The sequence below is a fragment of the Rhinatrema bivittatum genome, chromosome 2 (assembly GCF_901001135.1).
Source record: "Rhinatrema bivittatum chromosome 2, aRhiBiv1.1, whole genome shotgun sequence".
NCBI classification, from domain to species: domain Eukaryota; kingdom Metazoa; phylum Chordata; class Amphibia; order Gymnophiona; family Rhinatrematidae; genus Rhinatrema; species Rhinatrema bivittatum.
This window is the reverse complement of record NC_042616.1, coordinates 20107600-20129422: the sequence shown is the minus strand read 5'-3', so window position 1 is coordinate 20129422 and position 21823 is coordinate 20107600. Positions and strand designations below refer to the sequence as shown.

General features: G+C 48.5%; 1 protein-coding gene across 4 annotated transcripts; it reads left to right on the top strand.

Moving 5' to 3' along the window:
- Positions 1-886: 886 nt before the first annotated feature.
- LOC115083640 (zinc finger protein 850-like) lies at positions 887-16851 on the top strand. Of its 4 annotated transcripts, none has more exons than XM_029587579.1 (4): positions 887-1016; positions 5440-5566; positions 9747-9845; positions 10845-16851. In XM_029587579.1, exons 1-4 carry the CDS (start codon positions 978-980, stop codon positions 15308-15310), a joined length of 4731 nt encoding a protein of 1576 aa, XP_029443439.1. In that variant the 5' UTR covers positions 887-977; the 3' UTR covers positions 15311-16851. The 4 variants fall into 4 exon arrangements, with proteins under 4 accessions (XP_029443439.1, XP_029443437.1, XP_029443438.1 ...); XM_029587577.1 differs by having other exon boundaries at positions 10842-16851; XM_029587578.1 differs by having other exon boundaries at positions 9744-9845.
- The last annotated feature ends 4972 nt before the right edge of the window (positions 16852-21823 follow it).

Sequence of the window (21823 nt, the reverse complement as noted above, 5' to 3'; positions counted from 1 at the left end):
AGAAACGGAGAAAGAGAGGGAAGGGGGAGGAAGACAGGAGAGTCACGGGGAAGGGGAGAGAGAAACAGAGTGAGAGGGGAGGAAAGGTGGATAGAGAAAGAAGGGGGAGGAAGAGAGGAGAGTGATCGTGTGGAGGGAAGAAGGAGAACGGGAAGGAAGAGCGGAGGGGGAGGGGGGGAGAGAAAGAGAAGGAAGGTGGGGGGGGGGGGAGGAAGGATGGGGTGGGGGGGAAGTGCCCAGCACACGGAGAAATTGTCAGGACGAGAAAGTTTCCTGAATCTGCGAGGGGGAAGGTGGAGAAACGGACAGAGAGCGAGGAGGGAGGGAGAGCAGGGCACATCAAAAACAGGGAGCCATAGGAAAAGGAGGATGGTGGAGGAGGAGGAGGAAACAGATGAGGGAGTTGGAGGGAGGGGGGGGGGAGAGAGAAAGATTAGTGTCAACAGAGGGAGAGGGGAGGGAAGAAGAGAGGGGGTGGGGAGAAATGGAGAGGGGAGGAAGTGAAAGCCTTAAGGTGGGCGGAAGGGAGCAGCTAGGGAGCGTTCAGAGTAGAGACTAGAAAGGGGGAGAGAGGGGAGGGGGAGCGGAATAAAGAGAGCGCAGGAAGGGTAGCGGGTGGGAGAGAATCAGATAAAGAGACAGCCTGGAAGACCAGGGAGGGAGAAACCAATGGGGGAGGGAGAAGAAGCCTGGGAGGGAACAAAGGGGAGAGACAGTGAGGGATTGTGGGGGAGGAGAGGTAGAATTAGGGGAAGGGGAGTAGTATGGGGGGGGGGGAAGCAGGAAGAAAGGCAGGCAGAGTGTGAAAAAGAGGGAGGAGGAGGAGGCAGAAATGGCAGTGAGGAAGAAGGAGAGGGAGCGAGATGGGGAGAGGCAGGGGGAGGGAGGAGAGAAATGGTGCGGTGGGGGTCTGATGTTTGCATTGCTGCTTCTCTTGCAGGGCAGGGCCCGGGAGAAGAAGCTCTTCCTGCAGCTGCATGAGGAGGAGGAGGATGGCTGGAGAAGGTCCAGCGCAGGTGAGAGAGCAGTTTGGGTGCAGGAAGTTAGGGAAGAGCCCCACAAGGTGTCTGAGTAACCCGGAGAACCAGAAATGCACTAAAACTGAAGCAATGGGGGAGGCATGGACCCACAGGAGAGAGATTAATCTGGAGGGATTCAGGAAGACTGATATGCGAAGAAGGATGGGTCTGAAGCAAAGGGACACCGACCCTCAGGATGGGGATTAATCTGTGGTGATGGAGGGAGACTGACTGTCAGGATGGGGATTAATCTGTGGTGATGGAGGGAGACTGACCCTCAGGATGGGGATTAATCTGTGGTGATGGAGGGAGACTGACCCTCAGGATTGGGATTAATCTGTGGTGATGGAGGGAGACTGACCCTCAGGATGGGGATTAATCTGTGGTGATGGAGGGAGACTGACTGTCAGGATGGGGATTAATCTGTGGTGATGGAGGGACACTGACTGTCAGGATGGGGATTAATCTGTGGTGATGGAGGGAGACTGACCCTCAGGATGGGGATTAATCTGTGGTGATAGAGGGATTCTGACTGTCAGGATGGGGATTAATCTGTGGTGATGAAGGGACACTGACCCTCAGGATGGGGATTAATCTGTGGTGATGAAGGGACACTGACCCTCAGGATGGAGATTAGTCTGTGGTGATGGAGGGAGACCGACCCTCAGGATGGGGATTAATCTGTGGTGATGAAGGGACACTGACCCTCAGGATGGAGATTAGTCTGTGGTGATGGAGGGAGACCGACCTTCAGGATGGGGATTAATCTGTGGTGATGGAGGGATTCTGACTGCCAGGATGGGAATTAATCAATGGTGATGGAGGGAGACTGACCCTCAGGATGGGGATTAATCTGTGGTGATGGAGGGAGACTGACCCTCAGGATGGGAATTAATCTATGGTGATGGAGGGAGACTGACCCTCAGGATGAGGATTATTCTGTGGTAATGGAGGGAGACTGACTGTCAGGATGGGGATTAATCTGTGGTGATGGAGGGAGACTGACTGTCAGGATGGGGATTAATCTGTGGTGATGGAGGGAGACTGACCCTCAGGATGGGGATTAATCTATGGTGATGGAGGGAGACTGACCCTCAGGATGAGGATTATTCTGTGGTAATGGAGGGAGACTGACTGTCAGGATGGGGATTAATCTGTGGTGATGGAGGGAGACTGACTGTCAGGATGGGGATTAATCTGTGGTGATGGAGGGAGACTGACCCTCAGGATGGGGATTAATCTGTGGTGATGAAGGGACACTGACCCTCAGGATGGAGATTAATCTGTGGTGATGGAGGAATTCTGACTGTCAGGATGGGGATTAATCTGTGGTGATGGAGGGAGACTGACCCTCAGGATGGGGATTAATCTGTGGTGATGAAGGGACACAGACCCTCAGGATGGGGATTAATCTGTGGTGATGGAAGGAGACTGACCCTCAGGATGGGGATTAATCTGTGGTGATGGAGGGAGACTGACCCTCAGGATGGGGATTAATCTGTGGTGATGGAGGGAGACCGACCGTCAGGATGGGGATTAATCTGTGGTGATGGAGGGAGACTGACCCTCAGGATGGGGATTAATCTGTGGTGATGGAGGGAGACCGACCCTCAGGATGGGGATTAATCTGAGGTGATGGAGGGAGACCGACCCTCAGGATGGGGATTAATCTGAGGTGATGGAGGGAGACCGACCCTCAGGATGGGGATTAATCTGTGGTGATGGAGGGAGACTGACCGTCAGGATGGGGATTAATCTGTGGTGATGGAGGGAGACTGACCCTCAGGATGGGGATTAATCTGTGGTGATGGAGGGAGACCGACCCTCAGGATGGGGATTAATCTGAGGTGATGGCGGGAGACCGACCCTCAGGATGGGGATTAATCTGAGGTGATGGAGGGAGACCGACCCTCAGGATGGGGATTAATCTGTGGTGATGGAGGGAGACCGACCCTCAGGATGGGGATTAATCTGTGGTGATGGAGGGAGACCGACCCTCAGGATGGGGATTAATCTGTGGTGATGGAGGGAGACCGACCCTCAGGATGGGGATTAATCTGTGGTGATGGAGGGAGACCGACCCTCAGGATGGGGATTAATCTGTGGTGATGGAGGGATTCTGACTGCCAGGATGGGAATTAATCAATGGTGATGGAGGGAGACTGACCCTCAGGATGGGGATTAATCTGTGGTGATGGAGGGAGACTGACCCTCAGGATGGGAATTAATCTATGGTGATGGAGGGAGACTGACCCTCAGGATGAGGATTATTCTGTGGTAATGGAGGGAGACTGACTGTCAGGTTGGGGATTAATCTGTGGTGATGGAGGGAGACTGACTGTCAGGATGGGGATTAATCTGAGGTGATGGAGGGAGACCGACCCTCAGGATGGGGATTAATCTGTGGTGATGGAGGGAGACTGACCGTCAGGATGGGGATTAATCTGTGGTGATGGAGGGAGACTGACCCTCAGGATGGGGATTAATCTGTGGTGATGGAGGGAGACCGACCCTCAGGATGGGGATTAATCTGAGGTGATGGAGGGAGACCGACCCTCAGGATGGGGATTAATCTGTGGTGATGGAGGGAGACTGACCCTCAGGATGGGGATTAATCTGTGGTGATGGAGGGAGACTGACCCTCAGGATGGGGATTAATCTGTGGTGATGGAGGGAGACTGATCCCCAAGAGAGAGATTAATTTGTAATGACAGAGAAAGACTAACTCATAGAAAGTGGGAGTAATTTCACTGCCCTTCATGTTTTCTCTATCCCCATCCTGCTTAGCGTTCATCCTTCTCTCGCCCTACCCACCATGTTATCCTCTTCTCTCCCTTCCTCCTTAATATGAATCTTCCACTATGGACTCAAGACTACTTTTTTGTCCCCTCCCTGCTCAGTCTTCATTCTCCTCACTCCCCTACCTCCCATGAGCTACTCTTTTCTCCTGACCCTGTGCAGCCTTCTTTCTCCTCACTCTCCATGCCCTATGATGTCCTCTCCTCCTCCAATGCTGCTCAGCCATCACTCTTCTCATGCCCCATCCACCATGATCTCCCTCCCCCCCGATCCTGCTCAGCCTTAATCTCCTCACTCCCCACCCACCATGATCTCCTCTCTCCTCCCACCCTGTTCATTCTTGTTTCTCCTCACTCCCCACACACCATGATCTCCTCTCTCCTCCCACCCTGCTCATTCTTGTTTCTCCTCACTCCCCACACACCATGATCTCCTCTCTCCTCCCACCCTGCTCATTCTTGTTTCTCCTCACTCCCCACACACCATGATCTCCTCTCTCCTCCCACCCTGCTCATTCTTGTTTCTCCTCACTCCCCACACACCATGATCTCCTCTCTCCTCCCACCCTGCTCATTCTTGTTTCTCCTCACTCCCCACACACCATGATCTCCTCTCTCCTCCCACCCTGCTCATTCTTGTTTCTCCTCACTCCCCACACACCATGATCTCCTCTCTCCTCCCACCCTGCTCATTCTTGTTTCTCCTCACTCCCCACACACCATGATTTTCTCAGAGCTGAAACTAAGGGTGAGAGAGAGGGGCCACAACACAGATGGAAAGCTTGGTGGAGGTTGAAAATGACTGAAATGCAAGCAAGGGGCCAGCAGACAATGAAAAGCTAGGAGGAGTGCTGCTATCCTTCTGCCCGGGTGTGTGTGTGTGAAGGGGGGGAGAGCAAGAGGCGAGGAGATCAGTGCAGGGGTGGGAAGCTCAAATAAACGTGGGCGCTTTTGCTCTGCTCAGTGCTCATCCTGCCAAGCCCCCCAGATGCCATGATCTTATCCCTTTCCCCTCCCAACCCTCTCAGTGCTCACCCTCCTCATCCCTAGCTTCCCCCGCCCCCCTCTATCTCTCTCACCCTCCACCCTAAAGCTGTCCTTATGAAATTTACTAGGGCCGAGGGCCTAAATTTAGGCTCCTGGTTTTGCTAGGCCCCTAAATTTAGAAGCCTAAAAAGTGGATGGCCATGAGGGCAGAATTAGGGCGAGGAAACAAAGTTTAAGGGCTTAGCACTGATTTTCAGAAGTAGGCACCTAATTTAGGAGCTTAAATCTAAGCACATAAATAGCAGGCCTAAAATTTAGGCCTCTAAGTTTGACTGAAAATAGCTGCCCGAAAGTTGGGCCCCTAAGTTAAGAGTCTCTAGGAGCGCAGCTTTTTTTTGGAATATCAGCCCTATGGCAGCTTTGCCGCATGAGACCAGATGAGCCATTGATGTGTTGACTAATCCCGTATCTCCGGATGCCTGGCAATTCAAGCACGTTGTGCACATCTTTTCTGTCGAGGGATGAGCAACAGGGAAGGTACATAAAATGTAGAAACAGGCACTGAAAAGTGAATGACAGCACTGGGAGGCTCCTGCTGCAGAAGGTATTGAGTGCGTTTCTGGTTTGTGTTTCAGGTGCCGGTGACGTTTGAGGACATCGCCGTCTATTTCTCCCAGGAGGAGTGGGAGGATTTAGATGAAGGGCAGAAGGAGCTTTACAGGGACGTGATGAAGGAGAATTATCAGACCCTCAGCTCAGTGGGTATGGAGTGGCTTGCTTGCTTTCCCTTAGGGTGTGAACCATAGTTAGGTGACGAGTACATTATGACACATGAGAAGTGGGAGGGGAATTTCAGGGCGTTCGGTAGAGAAGGCGCTGGACGTGGGGACCATCGTGTTTACAAAGAAAGCAGCTCCCTCAGCAGCACATCTGGGTGGCCGAGGCACCGGGTTGGGTCTGAGGCCCTCAGCATTCGCTGCCCCAGCGTTCTGTAGTGTAAGCCTGAGATGGCGTTCCTCCTGGGACCAGAAATGCCAAGCTTTGGCTTTAGAATGAAAAAACTTGCCAAGGGGGGGGGACTTTCTCTCATAATGTTTCCTGCGTATGTCCTAGTTAACATTTCTGAATAGCGGGTATCGGCACAGGACTGTGAAGCTGCTTTCCCACTGGATCAGGCCTTAGGGTTTGGAAGATTTCAGGACTTAGCAATACTCTGGAATGCTAAAACGAAGCTGTTGAGCTGAGATCAGCAGGTACTCTGGTATAAAAGCCACAACTGGGCTGAAGGGCAAAGCCTTTGCCTTAGTGACTCTTCATCAGCTCCACGCAGGTCTTTCGTTTCCAGTAAAAGAACATAACATAGAAGTGACGGCAGAAAAGGACCTCATGGCCCATCCAGTCTGCCCAGCAAGCTCCCACCGTTCCCAGTTTCCCATTCTTATCACTTACTTAGAACGCCACGGTCAAGCTCTTGTTGGTTACTGTTTGAGTCCAATTTCCTTCCCTCCCCTGCCGTTGAAGCAGAGAGCAGTATTGGAGTTGCATCAGAAGTGTAGTATCAGGCTTTTTGGTTAAGGGTAGTAACTGCTGCATCAAGCAAGTTAACCCCATGCTTATTTGTTTTCCCAGACCGTACAGTTCAATGTCCTTGCTGGTTGCTGTTTGAGTCCAATTCCCTGTCACCTCTTGCTGTTGAAGCAAAGAGCAATGTTGGCGTTGCATCAAAAGTTTCAGGTTTATTGGTTATGGGCAATAACAGCCGCATCAGCAAGTTACCCCCATACCTATTTGTTTTCCCAGACTGTAAAATTCATGTCCTTGTTGGTTGCTGTCTGAATCCAATTACTCTTTTCCTCCTGCTGTTGAAGCAGCGAGCAATGATTGAGTTGCATCAACAGTATGAAGGCTTATTGGTTAAGGGTAGTAACTGCCACACCAGCAAGTTAACCCCATGCCTCTTACTTCATTTCCCTCTCCCTTGCCTTTAGGGAGCCACAGTGTTTATCCCTTGCCCCTTTGAAATCTTTCACCATTTTTTGTCTTCACCACCTCCTCCGGGAGGGCATTCCAGGCATCCCCCACCCTCTCCATGAAGAAATATTTCCTGACGTTGGTTCTGAGTCGTCCTCCCTGGAGTTTCATTTCATGACCCCTAGTTCTACTGATTTTCTTTCCAACGGAGAAGGTTTGTTGAATGTGCATCATTAAAACCTTTCCGGTATCTGAAAGTCGTTATCATATCTCCCCTGCACCTCCTCTCCTCCAGGGGATACAGATTTAGGTCCTTCAACCTCTCCTCATAAGTCATTTGATGGAGACCCCCACACCATTTTGGTCGCCCTTCTCTGGACCGCCTCCATCCTGTCTCTCGCCTTTTTGAGTTTCGGTCTCCAGAACTGAGGCCTCACCAAGGACCTGTACAAGGGGATTATCACTTCCTTTTTTTTTTTTACTGGTTATTCCTCTCTCTATGCAGCCCAGCATTCTTCTGGCTTTAGCTATCACCTTGTCACATTGCTTTGCTGTCTTCAGATCACCAGACACTGTCACCCCAAGGTCCCTTTCCTGTTCCGTGCACAGCAGTACTTCACCCCCTCCTCGCCCCCCCCCCCCCCCCCATCACATCCGACTCTTTTCGATTACCACATCCCGGATGCAGGACTCTGTGCTTCTTGGCATTGAATCCGAGCTGCCATAACACTCTTCAAACTTCCTTAAATCCCGTCTCATTCTCTCCACTCCTTCCGGCATGTTGACTCTGTTGCAGATCTTAGTGTCATCCGCAAATAGACAAACCTTACCTTCTATCCCATCCGCAATGTCGCTCACAAAGATATTGAACAGAACTGGTCCCAACACCGATCCCTGCGGCACTCCGCTTAACACCGCTCTCTCTTCAGAGAAGGCTCCATTTACCATCACACGCTGTCTTCTATCCGTCAATCAGTTTGTAATCCATGCCAACACCTTGGAGTTGACTCCCAAGCTTCTCATTTTGTTCATGAGTCTTCTATGCGGGACCTTATCAAAGACTTTACTAAAATTCAAGTAAATTGCATCGAGCACTTCTCCCTGTTTGTTTGGGGATTATTGCTCCAATAGTATGACCCGAACTAATTTCTCTTAACAGCAGGAGAGTAAAATGTGCTCCTATCAGACCAACAAATTAATTGTAGAAAAACCAATGATTGCTTCTGGGCTGCCAGCTGGATTCTGTGGCTGGTTCTGTGTCTCTGGATGGGTTCTTTGGCTGGCCCAGTTTCCCAGGTTGGATTCTTTGACTGGTCCTGTAATCCTGGTTGTTTTCTTTGATGGGCTGGGTCCTTAGATTAGATCCATATTCCTGGTGGGTTTCTTTGACACATCTCATGTCACTGGGCAGATCCTTAGGTCGATACTGTGTCTCTGATAGGATTCTATAGATGATCCTGTTTCTCTGGATTTTTTTCCTCTGGTCCTATCTCTCTTGTTGGGCCCTTTGGTTGGTTCTGTGTTCCTGGTTTGTTTCTTTGACAGATCTCATGTCTATGGGCAGATCCTTAGGTTGATACTGTGTCTCTCATAGGATTCTGTAGATGATCCTGTTTCTCTGGATGGGTTTTTTTGACTGGTCCCATCTCTCTGGTTGGGTCCTTAGGTTGGTTCCATGTTCCTGGTTGATTTATTTGTCAGATCTCATGTCTCTGAGCGGATCCTTATGTTGATATTATCTATCTCATAGGATTTTATAGATGATCCTGTTTCTCTGGATGGGTTTTTTGGTTCCATCTCTCTGGTTGGGTCCTTTGGTTGGTTCTGTGTTCCTGGTTGGTTTCTTTGACAGATCTCATGTCTCTGGGCAGATGCTTAGGTTAATACTCTGTCTCTGATAGGATTTTATAGATGATCCTGTTTCTCTGGATAGGTTTTTTGGTTCCATCTCTCTGGTTGGGTCCTTTGGTTGGTTCTGTGTTCCTGGTTGGTTTCTTTGACAGATCTCATGTCTCTGGGCAGATGCTTAGGTTAATACTCTGTCTCTGATAGGATTTTATAGATGATCCTGTTTCTCTGGATGGGTTTTTTGGTTCCATCTCTCTGGTTGGGTCCTTTGGTTGGTTCTGTGTTCCTGGTTGGTTTCTTTGACAGATCTCCTGTCTCTGGGCAGATGCTTAGGTTAATACTCTGTCTCTGATAGGATTTTATAGATGATCCTGTTTCTCTGGATGGGTTTTTTGGTTCCATCTCTCTGGTTGGGTCCTTTGGTTGGTTCTGTGTTCCTGGTTGGTTTCTTTGACAGATCTCATGTCTCTGGGCAGATGCTTAGGTTAATACTCTGTCTCTGATAGGATTTTATAGATGATCCTGTTTCTCTGGATGGGTTTTTTGGTTCCATCTCTCTGGTTGGGTCCTTTGGTTGGTTCTGTGTTCCTGGTTGGTTTCTTTGACAGATCTCCTGTCTCTGGGCAGATGCTTAGGTTAATACTCTGTCTCTGATAGGATTTTATAGATGATCCTGTTTCTCTGGATGGGTTTTTTGGTTCCATCTCTCTGGTTGGGTCCTTTGGTTGGTTCTGTGTTCCTGGTTGGTTTCTTTGACAGATCTCATGTCTCTGGGCAGATGCTTAGGTTAATACTCTGTCTCTGATAGGATTCTATAGATGATTCTGTTTCTCTGTATGGGTTTTTTGTCTGGTTCTGTGACTCTGGTTGGTTTCTTTGGCTGGACCCATGTCTCTACTTGAATTTTGTGTCTATTTCCATAGCTCTCGTTGGATTCTTTGACTGTCTGTGTGTTTCTGATTGACTTCTCCAGCTGGACCTGTGTATCTGTTTGTTTATTTGATTTTTCGCTGTTTCTCTTTCTCTGGCTGGTCCTATGTGTGAATCAGATAGATTGTAGACATTGTGTGTCTTAAGGTTACCTTTGAACAAGTAATTCTGCTTCTGCTTTCCCTGTAAGCAGGCTGCCCAATCCTCAAACCTGACATCATATCAAGCATTGAGCGAGGCGACACGCCCTGTGTCAGGGAACCCCAGGAAACAGCCGAACACTCCTTCTCAGGTTAGTAAGAAAATCATACCAAATACAAAATGAAGCATCTGTGTTCATATGACATTTTTTGTAGGAACTTAATAGGTTTCAGTTATCAGAGAAAAATTCCTTTTTCTCTCTCTGTCTCTCCCCAGAAGAGAGATATAGGAGTATTTCTCTCAGGTGCCAGACTGACAACACTGAAAATGCAGTGCAAGTTATCCCCTCCTCCAACACACACACACACACACACACACACATGTGCACGGACACACACACACACACACACACACACTGTCCCATGACAAAATAGGAACAGCAGAGGCAGTGCAAGCTTACCCCACATACTGCCCCAGTACAGAACAGGTACAGCACAGGCAGCAGCAGTGCAAGCTTCACACACACCCACACACAACCCCACCATGGAACAGGGACAGCACAGGCAACAGCCATGCAAGCTTCCCCCACACACATTCACACTGCCCCACCACAGCATGAGCAGCAGCAGTGCAAGCTTCCCTCACACACACACACACCCCCCCTACCCTTGCTAATATGCCTCAGTTCCTGTAGCTCATAATTTAATAGATAGCTGAGGTGATGGAAGGTAAAGTGATACAAGGAGTATCAGTGGGAGAAGCGGATTCCCTGGTTCCCAGCCCATTGCTGTAATCACTAGGCACTCTTCTTCTTCTTCCTGTCCTTGCCTTTTCCCGCCCTACTAGCAGCGAAATGCAGGAGTGGAACTATGATTTAGAAAAGGCATTCTTCACAGCCCTCTCCGGAGCTGCACATTTTGCTGGCAGGTGACACGCATATTGCCATGCCTTAGGCATTAGGGGGTCTGTGCTGCCTGTAGGGAACACCTCTAGAAACGCACTCTGGTTAATGTTTCAGCTGCTTTGTCCATGGCGCATGTATGGGAGACCCTCCCCAGAGTCTCCGGAGAACACGTCCCACGGAGTGCTGTCAATATGGAAAGACAAAAGTCAGTCTGAGGCCTGTCCTCTCCTCTTTCCTGTCCAGCAGGTGACCAATCCCCGAAGGAAGATGCAGCGAGACATCTGCAACCTTTGGAAATGGAATCCGAAAGGGACGGGAGCAGTTTCCACACTCACAAGCAAGAACATGCCGCAGGAGAGAGACCCAACCCTTGCCCCGACAGTGAGAAATCCTTTCCAGAGCACACAGGAGAGAGACCCGACGCTGAGAGGACCTCTTCAGAGAACATGGGCAAGGTACAGCCCTTACGTACGGACAGCGAGAAAGCCGTTTCAGGGGACGCAGGAGAAAGACTGCATCCAGCTAGCGAGAGTGAGGAAATCTCGCCAGAGAACACGGGACAGCAGACAAAGAAGAGACCCTATAAATGCCCGCAGTGCGAGAAAAGCTTCAGCCACGACTGGCACCTGTTCAGACATCAGAAAAGCCACAGTGGGGTGAGACCGCATAAGTGCACGGTGTGTGGGAAGAGCTTTTGTCAGTACTCGCATCTCACCCGCCATCAGACGATTCACACCGGGGAGAGGCCATACAAATGCGCCGAATGTGGGAAGTCTTTCAGAATAGACTCCCACCTGTACCGCCACAGAACAATCCACTCTGGCCAAAAGCCGCACAAATGTTCGGAGTGCGAGAGAAGTTTCCGTGACGTTTCCAACCTGCGCCGGCACCAGCGGACCCACAGCAAGGAGAAACTCCATCGGTGCGCCGAGTGCGAGAAGAGCTTCACCCACAAGTCTCAGCTTTTCAAGCACAGGAAAATCCACGCCGTGAAAGCCCAGCACGCCTGCGGCGAGTGCCAGAAAAGCTTCCCTCGCCAGTCGCAGCTTCTGTGGCACCAGAAGCGCCACGTGAGGGAAAGAGCGCACACGTGCGCGGAAAACGGAGGGGGAGGCCCCGCACATCAGAGGCCTCGCCCAGAGGGGGAGAAATCCTCTACCGATAAAGACGGTGAAAAGTGTTTCGGCTGCAGCTCGCAAGCGCCCGCGCATCGGCGCCACACCACAAAGAGAGTTTATAAGTGCGCTGAATGTGAGAAAAGCTTCCGCTGCGACTCACATCTTGTCCGACATCAGAGAATTCACAGCGGGGAGAGGCCGTACAAATGTACGAAGTGCGGGAAAGGCTTCAGGCAGGACTACCATAGGATTCGGCATGAGCAAATTCACACGAGAGAGAAAATCTGCAAGTATGCCAGCAACGAGCGGGCCTTCCTGGGAAACCCAGGAAACAGCCCTTATCCTTGGACTAACGATCAGAAACTCTTCCCAGGAGACATAGGAGGAAGACCCTATTCGTGGGTCGATAGTGAGAAACCCTTCCTGAGAAACCCAGGAGACAGCCCTTCTCCATGGACCAACAGCGAGATCAACTTCCCGGGGAGCACAGGAGCGAAACCATATCCATGTACGGACAGTGAAATACCCTTCTCAAGGATCACTGGGGACAGATTCTATCCTTGTACTGAGAGTAAGAAACCCTTTCCAGAGTACACAGGAGAGAGATTATACATATGTTCTGATAGGGAGAAAGCCCTCCCAGGGAACACAGAAGGAATGCCGTATCCATGTACGGACAGTGAGATACCCTTTCCAGGGATCATAGGAGATAGATCCTATTCTTGTACAGACAGTGAGAAACCCTTCCCAGAATACACAGGAGAGAGACTATATATATGCACTAGTACTGAGAAACCCTTCCCAGATTACACAGGAGAGAGACCTTATCCATGTGCTGATGGTGAGATACGCTTTCCAGAGATGACAGAAGAGAGACCATACACATGTACGGATAGTGAGAAACCATTCCTAGGGATCATAGGAGAGACACCCTATCCATGTATTGATAGTGAGAAAACCTTTCCAGAATACACAGGAGAGTTACCTTATTCATGTGCTGATTTTAGGAAAATCTTTCCAGGGAACACGGGAGAGAAACCATTTACATGTTCTGATGGAGAGAAAACCTTTCTACAGAACATAGGAAAGACACCATATTCATATAATGACAGTGAGAAATCCCTTCTAGGAAACACAGGAGATAGACCATATCAGTATCTTGACAGTGAGGAAATCTTCCCAGTAATCATAGGAGAAACAGAATATGTGTGCACTAATAATGAGAAAACATTTCAAGAGAGCACTGGAACTCATACAGGAGAGAGCCTACACATGAGTGCAGATAGTGAGAGCATGTACCCACATGTAACTAAAGTAAAACCCCACATGCCTTCTCAGAGTGCAGGAACATTTTTGCAAAATGTCAAAGCTCCCCCTGGGGAGGGACATTATCAATGTTCTGTATGTGGGAAAAGCTTCTGTTCCGAGTCCAACCTTCTCAGACATCACAGAATGCATACTGGAGAGAGGCCTTATAAGTGCATGCAGTGTGGAAAAGGCTTCAGCCAGCACTGGCACCTTGTCCGTCATCAAAGAACGCATAGTGGGGAGAGGCCCTACAAATGTACAGAATGTGGGAGACGCTTTAGTCAAAACTATCATCGGATTCGCCATGAGAAGATTCATGTGAGAGAAAAACTGTACGAGGAAACGTTGCTAGAGATGGCAGCATCCCAGCCAGAAGACATGCCCTATATATTTAATGATGATGCATGTACTGATAGTGAAATAAGCTTTCTGTATTACCCACAAACCCCCCCAGAAGAGAAACCCTCTGTAGATTCTGAGACTGAAAAAGACTTTTTACAGACCATACTAACCCTCACAGGAGAGAGACAATTCATGTGTTCTGACAGTGATGTAACCATCCCACAGAGCACAAGAGCCAACACCGAAGAGAAAGCATATCCACATACTGATGCTGAGGTAACCGTTTTGGAGAACATTCCAACTTACATATCAGAAAGACCTTCTGTATGTAGTGAAGGTGAAACAACCTTTCCAGGAAATCTAAGAACCTTCAAGGAAGAGGTGATTTATGGACCCGCTGATGGTGATAATGACGTAGTCCATTCTGGGGAGGGACAATGTAAATATCTTGACTGTGAGGAAGGTTTTTCTTCTGTCTCAGAATTTGTTCAGCATCAGAGACTTCACGCTGGGGACAATCTCTATCAGTGTGCGGAATGTGGGGAAGGTTTTGCTCATGAGTCGCAATATGTTGAACATCAGAAAACCCATGAAGGGAAAAGACTCTTTGCATGTGCTCAGTGTGGTAAACAATTCTCACTGAAGACAAATCTATTCCTACACCAGAGAATGTGTTCAGGAAGAGAGAGACCCCCAAGCTTCAAAGACTGCAAGAGATGGATTAGTCTCGGCTCAAATTCACTCATGCCCTGGAGAAACCACCTCCAAGGTGGGAGTCCTGAAAGGGCCGAGTCTGAGAAAAAGTACAGTCACAAGAAAGACTTCACAATGCTACACAGACTCCACATGGCAGAGAGATCCTTTCCATGCTTCGAGTGTGGGAAAAGCTTCAGTCACAAGAAAAACTTAATCGTACACCAGAGAACCCACAGACGGCAGAGACCATTTCAGTGCATTGCATGTGGGAACGGCTTCAGTGAGAAGGGAGGCCTTATAAAACACCAACGAATCCACACTGGGGAGAGACCCTTCCCATGTACAGAGTGTGGGCGAAACTTTCGTCAAACCACACATCTCCTGCGGCACCAGAGAACTCATGCCAGGGAGGGGCTATATATATATCCCAAGAGTGAAGAAGGCTCGAGTGTTGTCCAGCTCATAGAAGGCAAACCATATGAAGGAGCAGAATGTGAGACAAACTTCGCTTGCGACTTGCAGCTTCTCCAACCTGAGAAAATCCATACTTTTGGAGACAACAAATCTCTGGAAAGGCCACATACATGCACCTTGTGTGGCAAAAGCTTTTGTTATAAGTCCATTCTCCTTCAGCATCAGAAAATCCACACGGGAGAGAGACCCTATACATGTGGTCAGTGCAAGAAAAGCTTTCGTCGTGACTTCCACCTCATCCGGCATCAGAAAATCCATACAGGGGAGAGACCACATAAGTGCAATGAGTGTGAGAAAAGCTTCTGCTACAAGTCCGTTCTGATTCAACACCAGAGAATCCACACGGGAGAGAGACCCTATAAGTGTACAGAGTGTGAGAAAAGCTTCCGTCGTGACTCCCATCTTCTTCGGCATCAGAGAATCCACACCGGGGAAAGGCCATTCCAGTGTGCAGTGTGCGAGAAAAGCTTCCGCGATGGCTCCCATCTTCTTCGTCATCAGAGAGTCCACACCGGGGAAAGGCCGTACAGATGTACAGAGTGTAAGAGCAGCTTCCGGAATGACTCGGATCTGCTCCGGCATCAGAGAACCCACACTGGGGAGAAACCATACAAATGCACCGAGTGTGAGAAGGGCTTCAGCCATAACTCTGATCTTCGTCGACATCGAAGGATTCACCAAGGGGAAAGGCCTTTCAAATGTGCAGAGTGTGAGAAAAGTTTCAACAATGAGTCGCAACTTATTCGACATCAGAGAATGCACATAAAAATGTAGCAAATCTGAATGAGGAGAAAGCTTCTGCATGAAAATGAGTCTCTTATTCCAGCAGAGGTGTCAGTCAGGAAGCGGGAGACTGTGCAGATATCAAAACAGAGAGAAATGTTTTTGTTGGAAATGCAATGTGTTGGAACTCTCAAGGGTAAGAAACCACACTCATGCACTATGTGAAGAGTGCCAGCTGTGTCACTTCTCTGAGGCAACACAGGAAAATAAAATGCCCACTAGAGAAAGCTATATCAAGGAATTTGAGCAGGAAGGTGTATATAAGTATAATATCTACAAGTAGAGAAGAATTACTGAGAGGAAAGATCAGCAGATTGCTACAGGAAACTGATATTGAAAAATGCTTTAACAGCAAGGAATAAGATACAAGCTATCCATCAACTTGCAATCCCCACACTCTCATACAGCTTTGTAATCGCAGACTGGTCTCATATAAAGATCTTGAGAAATTGGATGTAAAAAGAAGAAAACTCCTCCATGCCTATCATTTACAAGAATCAGTGTGTGCCAAGATTATACATCAATAGAGCTAAAGGCGGTATAAGCCTGACAGAAATAGATTACACATACAAAGCTATCAACATAAGACTCTGGGCATATTAAACAGTATCAACAGACCTAAATACTCAAGAAGTGCTGAAGTCTGAAAGTAAATAACCACAGTCAGCCTCCATTCTTAAACTTCTTAAACAGAAGGAATGAGTACATGAAGGGAAAGAAGCTACAGAATTAGCAAAATAAGAGAGAAAAAATTGGAAAGAATCAGACCAGCAAGCAAGGAAAAACAATTAGTTAAAGCACAAATGCAGTGGAAATACAAAGAATAACTTCCGATATCCCACATAGATCAAAGTCTCACAGAGGAATGGCTAAGGAGAGAGACTGATAATTGCAGCACAGGACAGTGGATGGTTTCCAGCCAGCACAGAAAAAAAAATGGGGAAACAGACAAATGCAGAATCGGTAAAGCAGACCTGGAACTGGTTACCCATCTCCTCGCTGGGTGCGACGGGCTGAAGTCAGAAGGCCTGTGTCCAGAGAGCCCCCAAGACAGTGGCGGGGCTCATCCACCGGAAATGATGTAAACATCGCTGTCCCAGAAAAGCACTGGGATGACGACCATGAGAGAACTGGACCACCGGGGGGGGGGGGGGGGGGGCCGTTTCCCATTCTCAAACTGATAAAACGCTCAATGCAAGAAAACTGGACAACGCGGAAAAGGAGAGAAACAGAAGAATGGCATTGCTGATAGGAGGGGTCACGACCAAATGACCGTTCCGTACAGCGAATGGACGTAGAGAGAAAAACCCTCAAGCACTTAAGAGATACAGAGAGCAGGAAAAGGGGGCAGAAAGAGACAGCAACCGTAGCAGATGTGATCCCAGAGGGAGGTGCTGCTTGGCACAATGCAAGTATTCAAAGGGGGCATTAGCAGGAAAACCCCGAGACTGAGAACATTCGCAAAAAAAAAAACAAAAAACCCTGGCTTACGAGTGGAGTTCATTCCTGTCAAAGTGCACGCAAAGCAAAGCCATTTGGAGACACTGCCCCTAAGGGAGAAGATGAAACTGTGCTGAACGTGAGATCAGTTCTTATTCAGCATACTGTCATGCCGAGGAGAAACGGAAGCCCAATAGGAAAAGGTCTCCGGACTGAGCGGAGCTGCTGGGGCATCCTAACGTTTTCCTCAGAAGCAGTGAGAACATCAAACTGTGCTGCTCTCCCCCCCTTACTGACTCCAGGAAGCTGGGACCCTAGGAAAAAAAGTGATTTGTAAATATGTCCTTCCCCTCACCCTGCTCTTTCATATGTAGAAATAAAGACCGCTGAAAGCTGCTGGTCAACAGGTGGCATGTTTTGTTTCCAGGGCTTCATTCCTGGGAGGATGGCCTAGCACACGGATATGCCGTTTTGACACTTCTTTTCAGATTTAAGAGGCAAAGGTGCAGGGATGTTCTGCTCCAACCCCTCCCCTATAGGCAGCCTGCAGGAGAGGAGGGGGTAAACTGAAGCAGAGTAGAGAGCAGCCCATTCTGCTCCCTAATCCAGCCCCTCTCCTCCTACTCTATAGGGGATAGGAGGGGAAGGGGTATTACTGAAGCAGAAACTGCAGAGAATAGATCAGCCATTCTGCTCCCTAATCCAGCTCCCTCCTGTTCTATAGGGGATAGGAGGGGAAGGGGTGTTACTGAAGCAGAAACCGCAGAGTATAGATCAGCCATTCTGCTCCCTAATCCAGCCCCTCTCCTCCTGTTCTATAGAGGATAGGAGGGGAAGGGGCGTTACTGAAGCAAAAAATGCAGAATATAGATCAGCCATTCTGCTCCCTAATCCAGCTCCCTCCTGTTCTATACAGGATAGGAGGGGAAGGGGCATTACTGAAGCAGAAACTGCAGAGTATAGATCAGCCATTCTGCTGCCTAATTCAGCCCCTCTCCTCCTGTTCTATAGAGGATAGGAGGGGAAGGGGTGTTACTGAAGCAGAAACTGCAGAGAATAGATCAGCCATTTTGCTCCCTAATCCAGCCCCTCCCCTGTTCTATAGGGGATAGGAGGGGAAGGGGTGTTCTTGAAGCAGAAACTCCAGAGAATAGATCAGCCATTCTGCTCCCTAATCCAGCTCCCTCCTGTTCTATAGGGGATAGGAGGGGAAGGGGTGTTACTGAAGCAGAAACTGCAGAGAATAGGTCAGCCATTCTGCTCCCTAATCCAGCCCCTCTCCTCCTGTTCTATAGAGGATAGGAGGGGAAGGGGTGTTACTGAAGCAGAAACTGCAGAGAATAGATGAGCCATTCTGCTCCCTAATCCAGCCCCTCTCCTCCTATTCTATATAGGATAAGAGGGGAAGGGGTGTTACTGAAGCAGAAACTGCAGAGAATAGATCAGCCATTCTGCTCCCTAATCCTGTTCTATAGGGGATAGGAGGGAATGGGGTGTTACTGAAGCAGAAACTGCAGAGTAGAGAACAGCCAATCCTGCACTGTCCTATTGGTTATCCTCCTTCCACAGGTTTCTGAGATGCCAATTATGTCAATCTCATCATTTACTGCTTTACACTCTAACTCTCCCATCTTACTTCTTAGACTCCTGGCATTATTTATTTATTTATTTATAACTTTTCTATACTGAAGTTCAAATAACAGAGTTAATTATCACTCCAGTTTACATTGCAACCATAAAAAACAGTGACAAAGTTGTCTTACATAGAACAGGGGGAGAGAAAAACTTGGATACAGCTTAAGCATGGGGAGTAACGTGTCAAAACTGGTAAGAACTGATAAGAGTTGGCTTTTTCGGGTAACAAGGTATTCCGAGGGAGGGGGTAGGAATGAGGGGTTGGAAGGGGGTTGGAAGGTGGGGGGGGGGGAGGGTAGCGGAGGGTTACCATAGATTTAATGAAACTAATATACATATATTAAATAGCTTAGGTAGCGGAAGAAAAAGTGCTTAGGCATCTGAGCTTAGGATGAGAAGGTCCATGGAGGATGAGGCAAGGACGAGTGTTATGGGAAGGCTTACATACATATGTATGTAAGCCTTCCCATAACACTCCCATAATAAGCCTTCCCGTAACACTCCCATAATATGTAAGGGAAGGCTTACATACATATGGGAAGGCTTAGGGCCTGATTTTTAAAAGCATTTACTTGAGAAAAACTGGGCTTTATTCGAGTAAATGCACTTTACTCGAGTAAGTGGGTTTTTGAAAATTGCTACAATATATGCCATTGAATTGTCCATAGGATTTACTCACGTAAATGCACTTTACGTGAGTAAATAGCGTTTGAAAATTGCTACAAAAGTAGCTACATTTATGCGCGTAACTCCTTTTGAAAATTACCCCCTTAGCATACAAACATTTCAAAGTGGTTTTTTGTTTGTATTAACAACCTGCTTTTTAGTTGATGGGGATAATTTGGAATCCTTTAGCTCAGGTGATTCTTTACTTATACACACTTGGACTGCTTTTCTTATTATTGGAACCTCACTGTCGGGATGCCCTAATTCTAATGCATCCTTAGTATCCTTTGAAGATAACCTCCCTCCGAACCATGCGCTGCTGAGCGACTGTCAGCTTTTGCCTTTGTTCTAGTTTAAAAGCTGCTCCATCTCCTTTTTAAAGGTTAGCGCCAGCAGTCTGGTTCCACCCTGGTTAAGGTGGAGCCCATCTCTTGGAAAAAGACTCCCCCTTCCCCAAAAGGTTCCCCAGTTCCTTATAAAACTGAATTCCTCTTCCCTGTACCATCGCCTCATCCACGCATTGAGACTCCGGAGCCCTGCGCGTGGAACAGGGAGCATTTCAGAGAATGCCACCCTGGAGGTTCTGGATTTCAATTTTCTACCTAAAATCCTAAATTTGGCTTCCAGAACTTCTCTCCCACATTTTCCTATGTCGTTGGTGCCCACATGTACCACAACAACCGGCTCCTCCCCAACACTGTCTAAAATCCTCTCTAGGTGACATGTGAGGTCCGCCACCTTTGCACTAGGCAGGCAAGTTACCAGGCGGTCCTCATGTCCACCAACCACTCAGCTATCTTTATTTCTAATAATCGAATCACCAACTATGACGGTAGAACTAATCCTTTCCTCGTGGGCAGTAGCAGTGGGAGACTTGTCCTCAGTATGAGTGGACAATACATCACCTGGAGAGCAGGTCCTTGCTACAGGATCACTTCCTTCTACACCAGGGTGATACGCTTCCTGATCCAAGGCTGCCAGACTGGAATTGGGACTTGACTACTATGTACCTGAAGGTATCATCATTAAACCTCTCTATTTGCCTCAGCTCCTACAGGTCTGCCACTCTAGCCTGCAGAGATCGGCCTCATTCTCTGAGAGCCAGCTCTTTGCACTGGGTGTATATATACAATTGTGGGTAAAAAGTCATACATGTGGCACTTGATGCAAAAGACTTGACATCCCCTTTCTTGCTGCTGTCTTCATCTTAATTTTGTTGAATTCCTAATTAAGTTTAGATTGCTATGGGAGTAGGAATGCGTACAATTAGAGTCCTTTACATTTATTGGTATATTCACTATTTATCTGGTAGTGACCTACAAGGGGATGATTGAACTCTTAATAAGGGCTGGTGCAATAGTGTGATTTAGATAAGAACCTGATTATTTTTTAATGAGAAAGTGTCTCTTACCTATAAATCAAATGATGAGCTAGAGGTGAGTTGGAGGGAAAGACAGAGACTATAATTAACTCTCTCTCTGGCTTGCTTATTAACTCAGACACACAGACACACACACACAACATATTCCACTATTTCATCTCTCCGCAAACTTTTTTTTAAGTCCTAAGACTTCCCAAAGCAATACTTATGGATCCTCTTCAGCCATCAGCAAGATGATCTTCTCCTCGCCATGCTCCCACTGGATTGAGGGTTACTGAGCTCTTCCCCTGCAAAATATCTTGTGCTTCAAGTCAAGTTAGTACTACATCATGACATATGTAGAGTCAATGGAAGCAGCAGCGTGTAGGAGCCACAGGAGGTCAATAGGAATGAGCAGGCTGTGGCCTCATAGCAGAGGAGCCAGTGGGGACAGCATTGACAGGTTGCCCAGGTCTATTACCATTGTTGGAAAGCATAGCATAGTGCAGAAGGTGGGAGCTTGTTTCAGTTTGATGCAAGAACTTGCTTTCTGCCCATGCCGTGCTGCTGGCTGTCCCATACGAAAAGCAGAAGGATACGTGCTGGACTTTGTCTCAGTGCTGGCTGCACTCATGCAGAGCAGAAGGCTGGTGAGGCTGTGAGCAAGGCAGCAGAAGAGGTGGCAATGCAGTGTGGTAGCAGGAAGATCAGCATCGGGTCATTGGCCTCTCCGGCCATTACAAGAATTGGCATCTCGCATCGAGCAGATGGTTAGTCACTGTCTGCTGGGAGAGGGAGCCCCAGTGCAGAGTGAGACTAGTGGAAAGTCAGGGGAAGCAAAAGGGGATTGAGACTCTCATCCCATCTCCCTCCTTCTCCCCAGGACCCCAGCAGTCTCACTCTCAAACCCCCTCTTCTCCCAGAATCCTAACAATCTTATTCTTAGCTTGAGAAAAAGACTGCTGGGAATAGTGGGGTGGGGAGGGGGAAGTGAGGAAGAGGGAGAGGGGGGTGTTGTATGCCCGAGATTGCTGAGAACTCAATGGGCTGTGGGAGAGGTGAGGGAGCTGAAGGACAGAGATTGCTGAACACTAGGGGTGGGGGGTGCTGTGGGAGAGGAGAGGGGGTTGAGGGAGCGAGTCACCTTGGAACTTGGGGATTGGTGATGAGAGGGGATTGAGGGAACGAGACTGCTGGGGACTCAAAAGGTGTGGAAGGGGAGAAGGGGTTGACAGATTGCTGGGGATTCAGGTGAAGGCATGAGGGAGAGGAGAGGAGGTTGAGAGATTGAGGCAGGACTCGGGTGTGTGGGGGGAGAGAGGAGAGGGGATTGATGGAATGAGACTGCTGAGGACTCCATCTACCCCTCTTCCCTCCGCTCTATCTCCCCCTGCACAACTCTC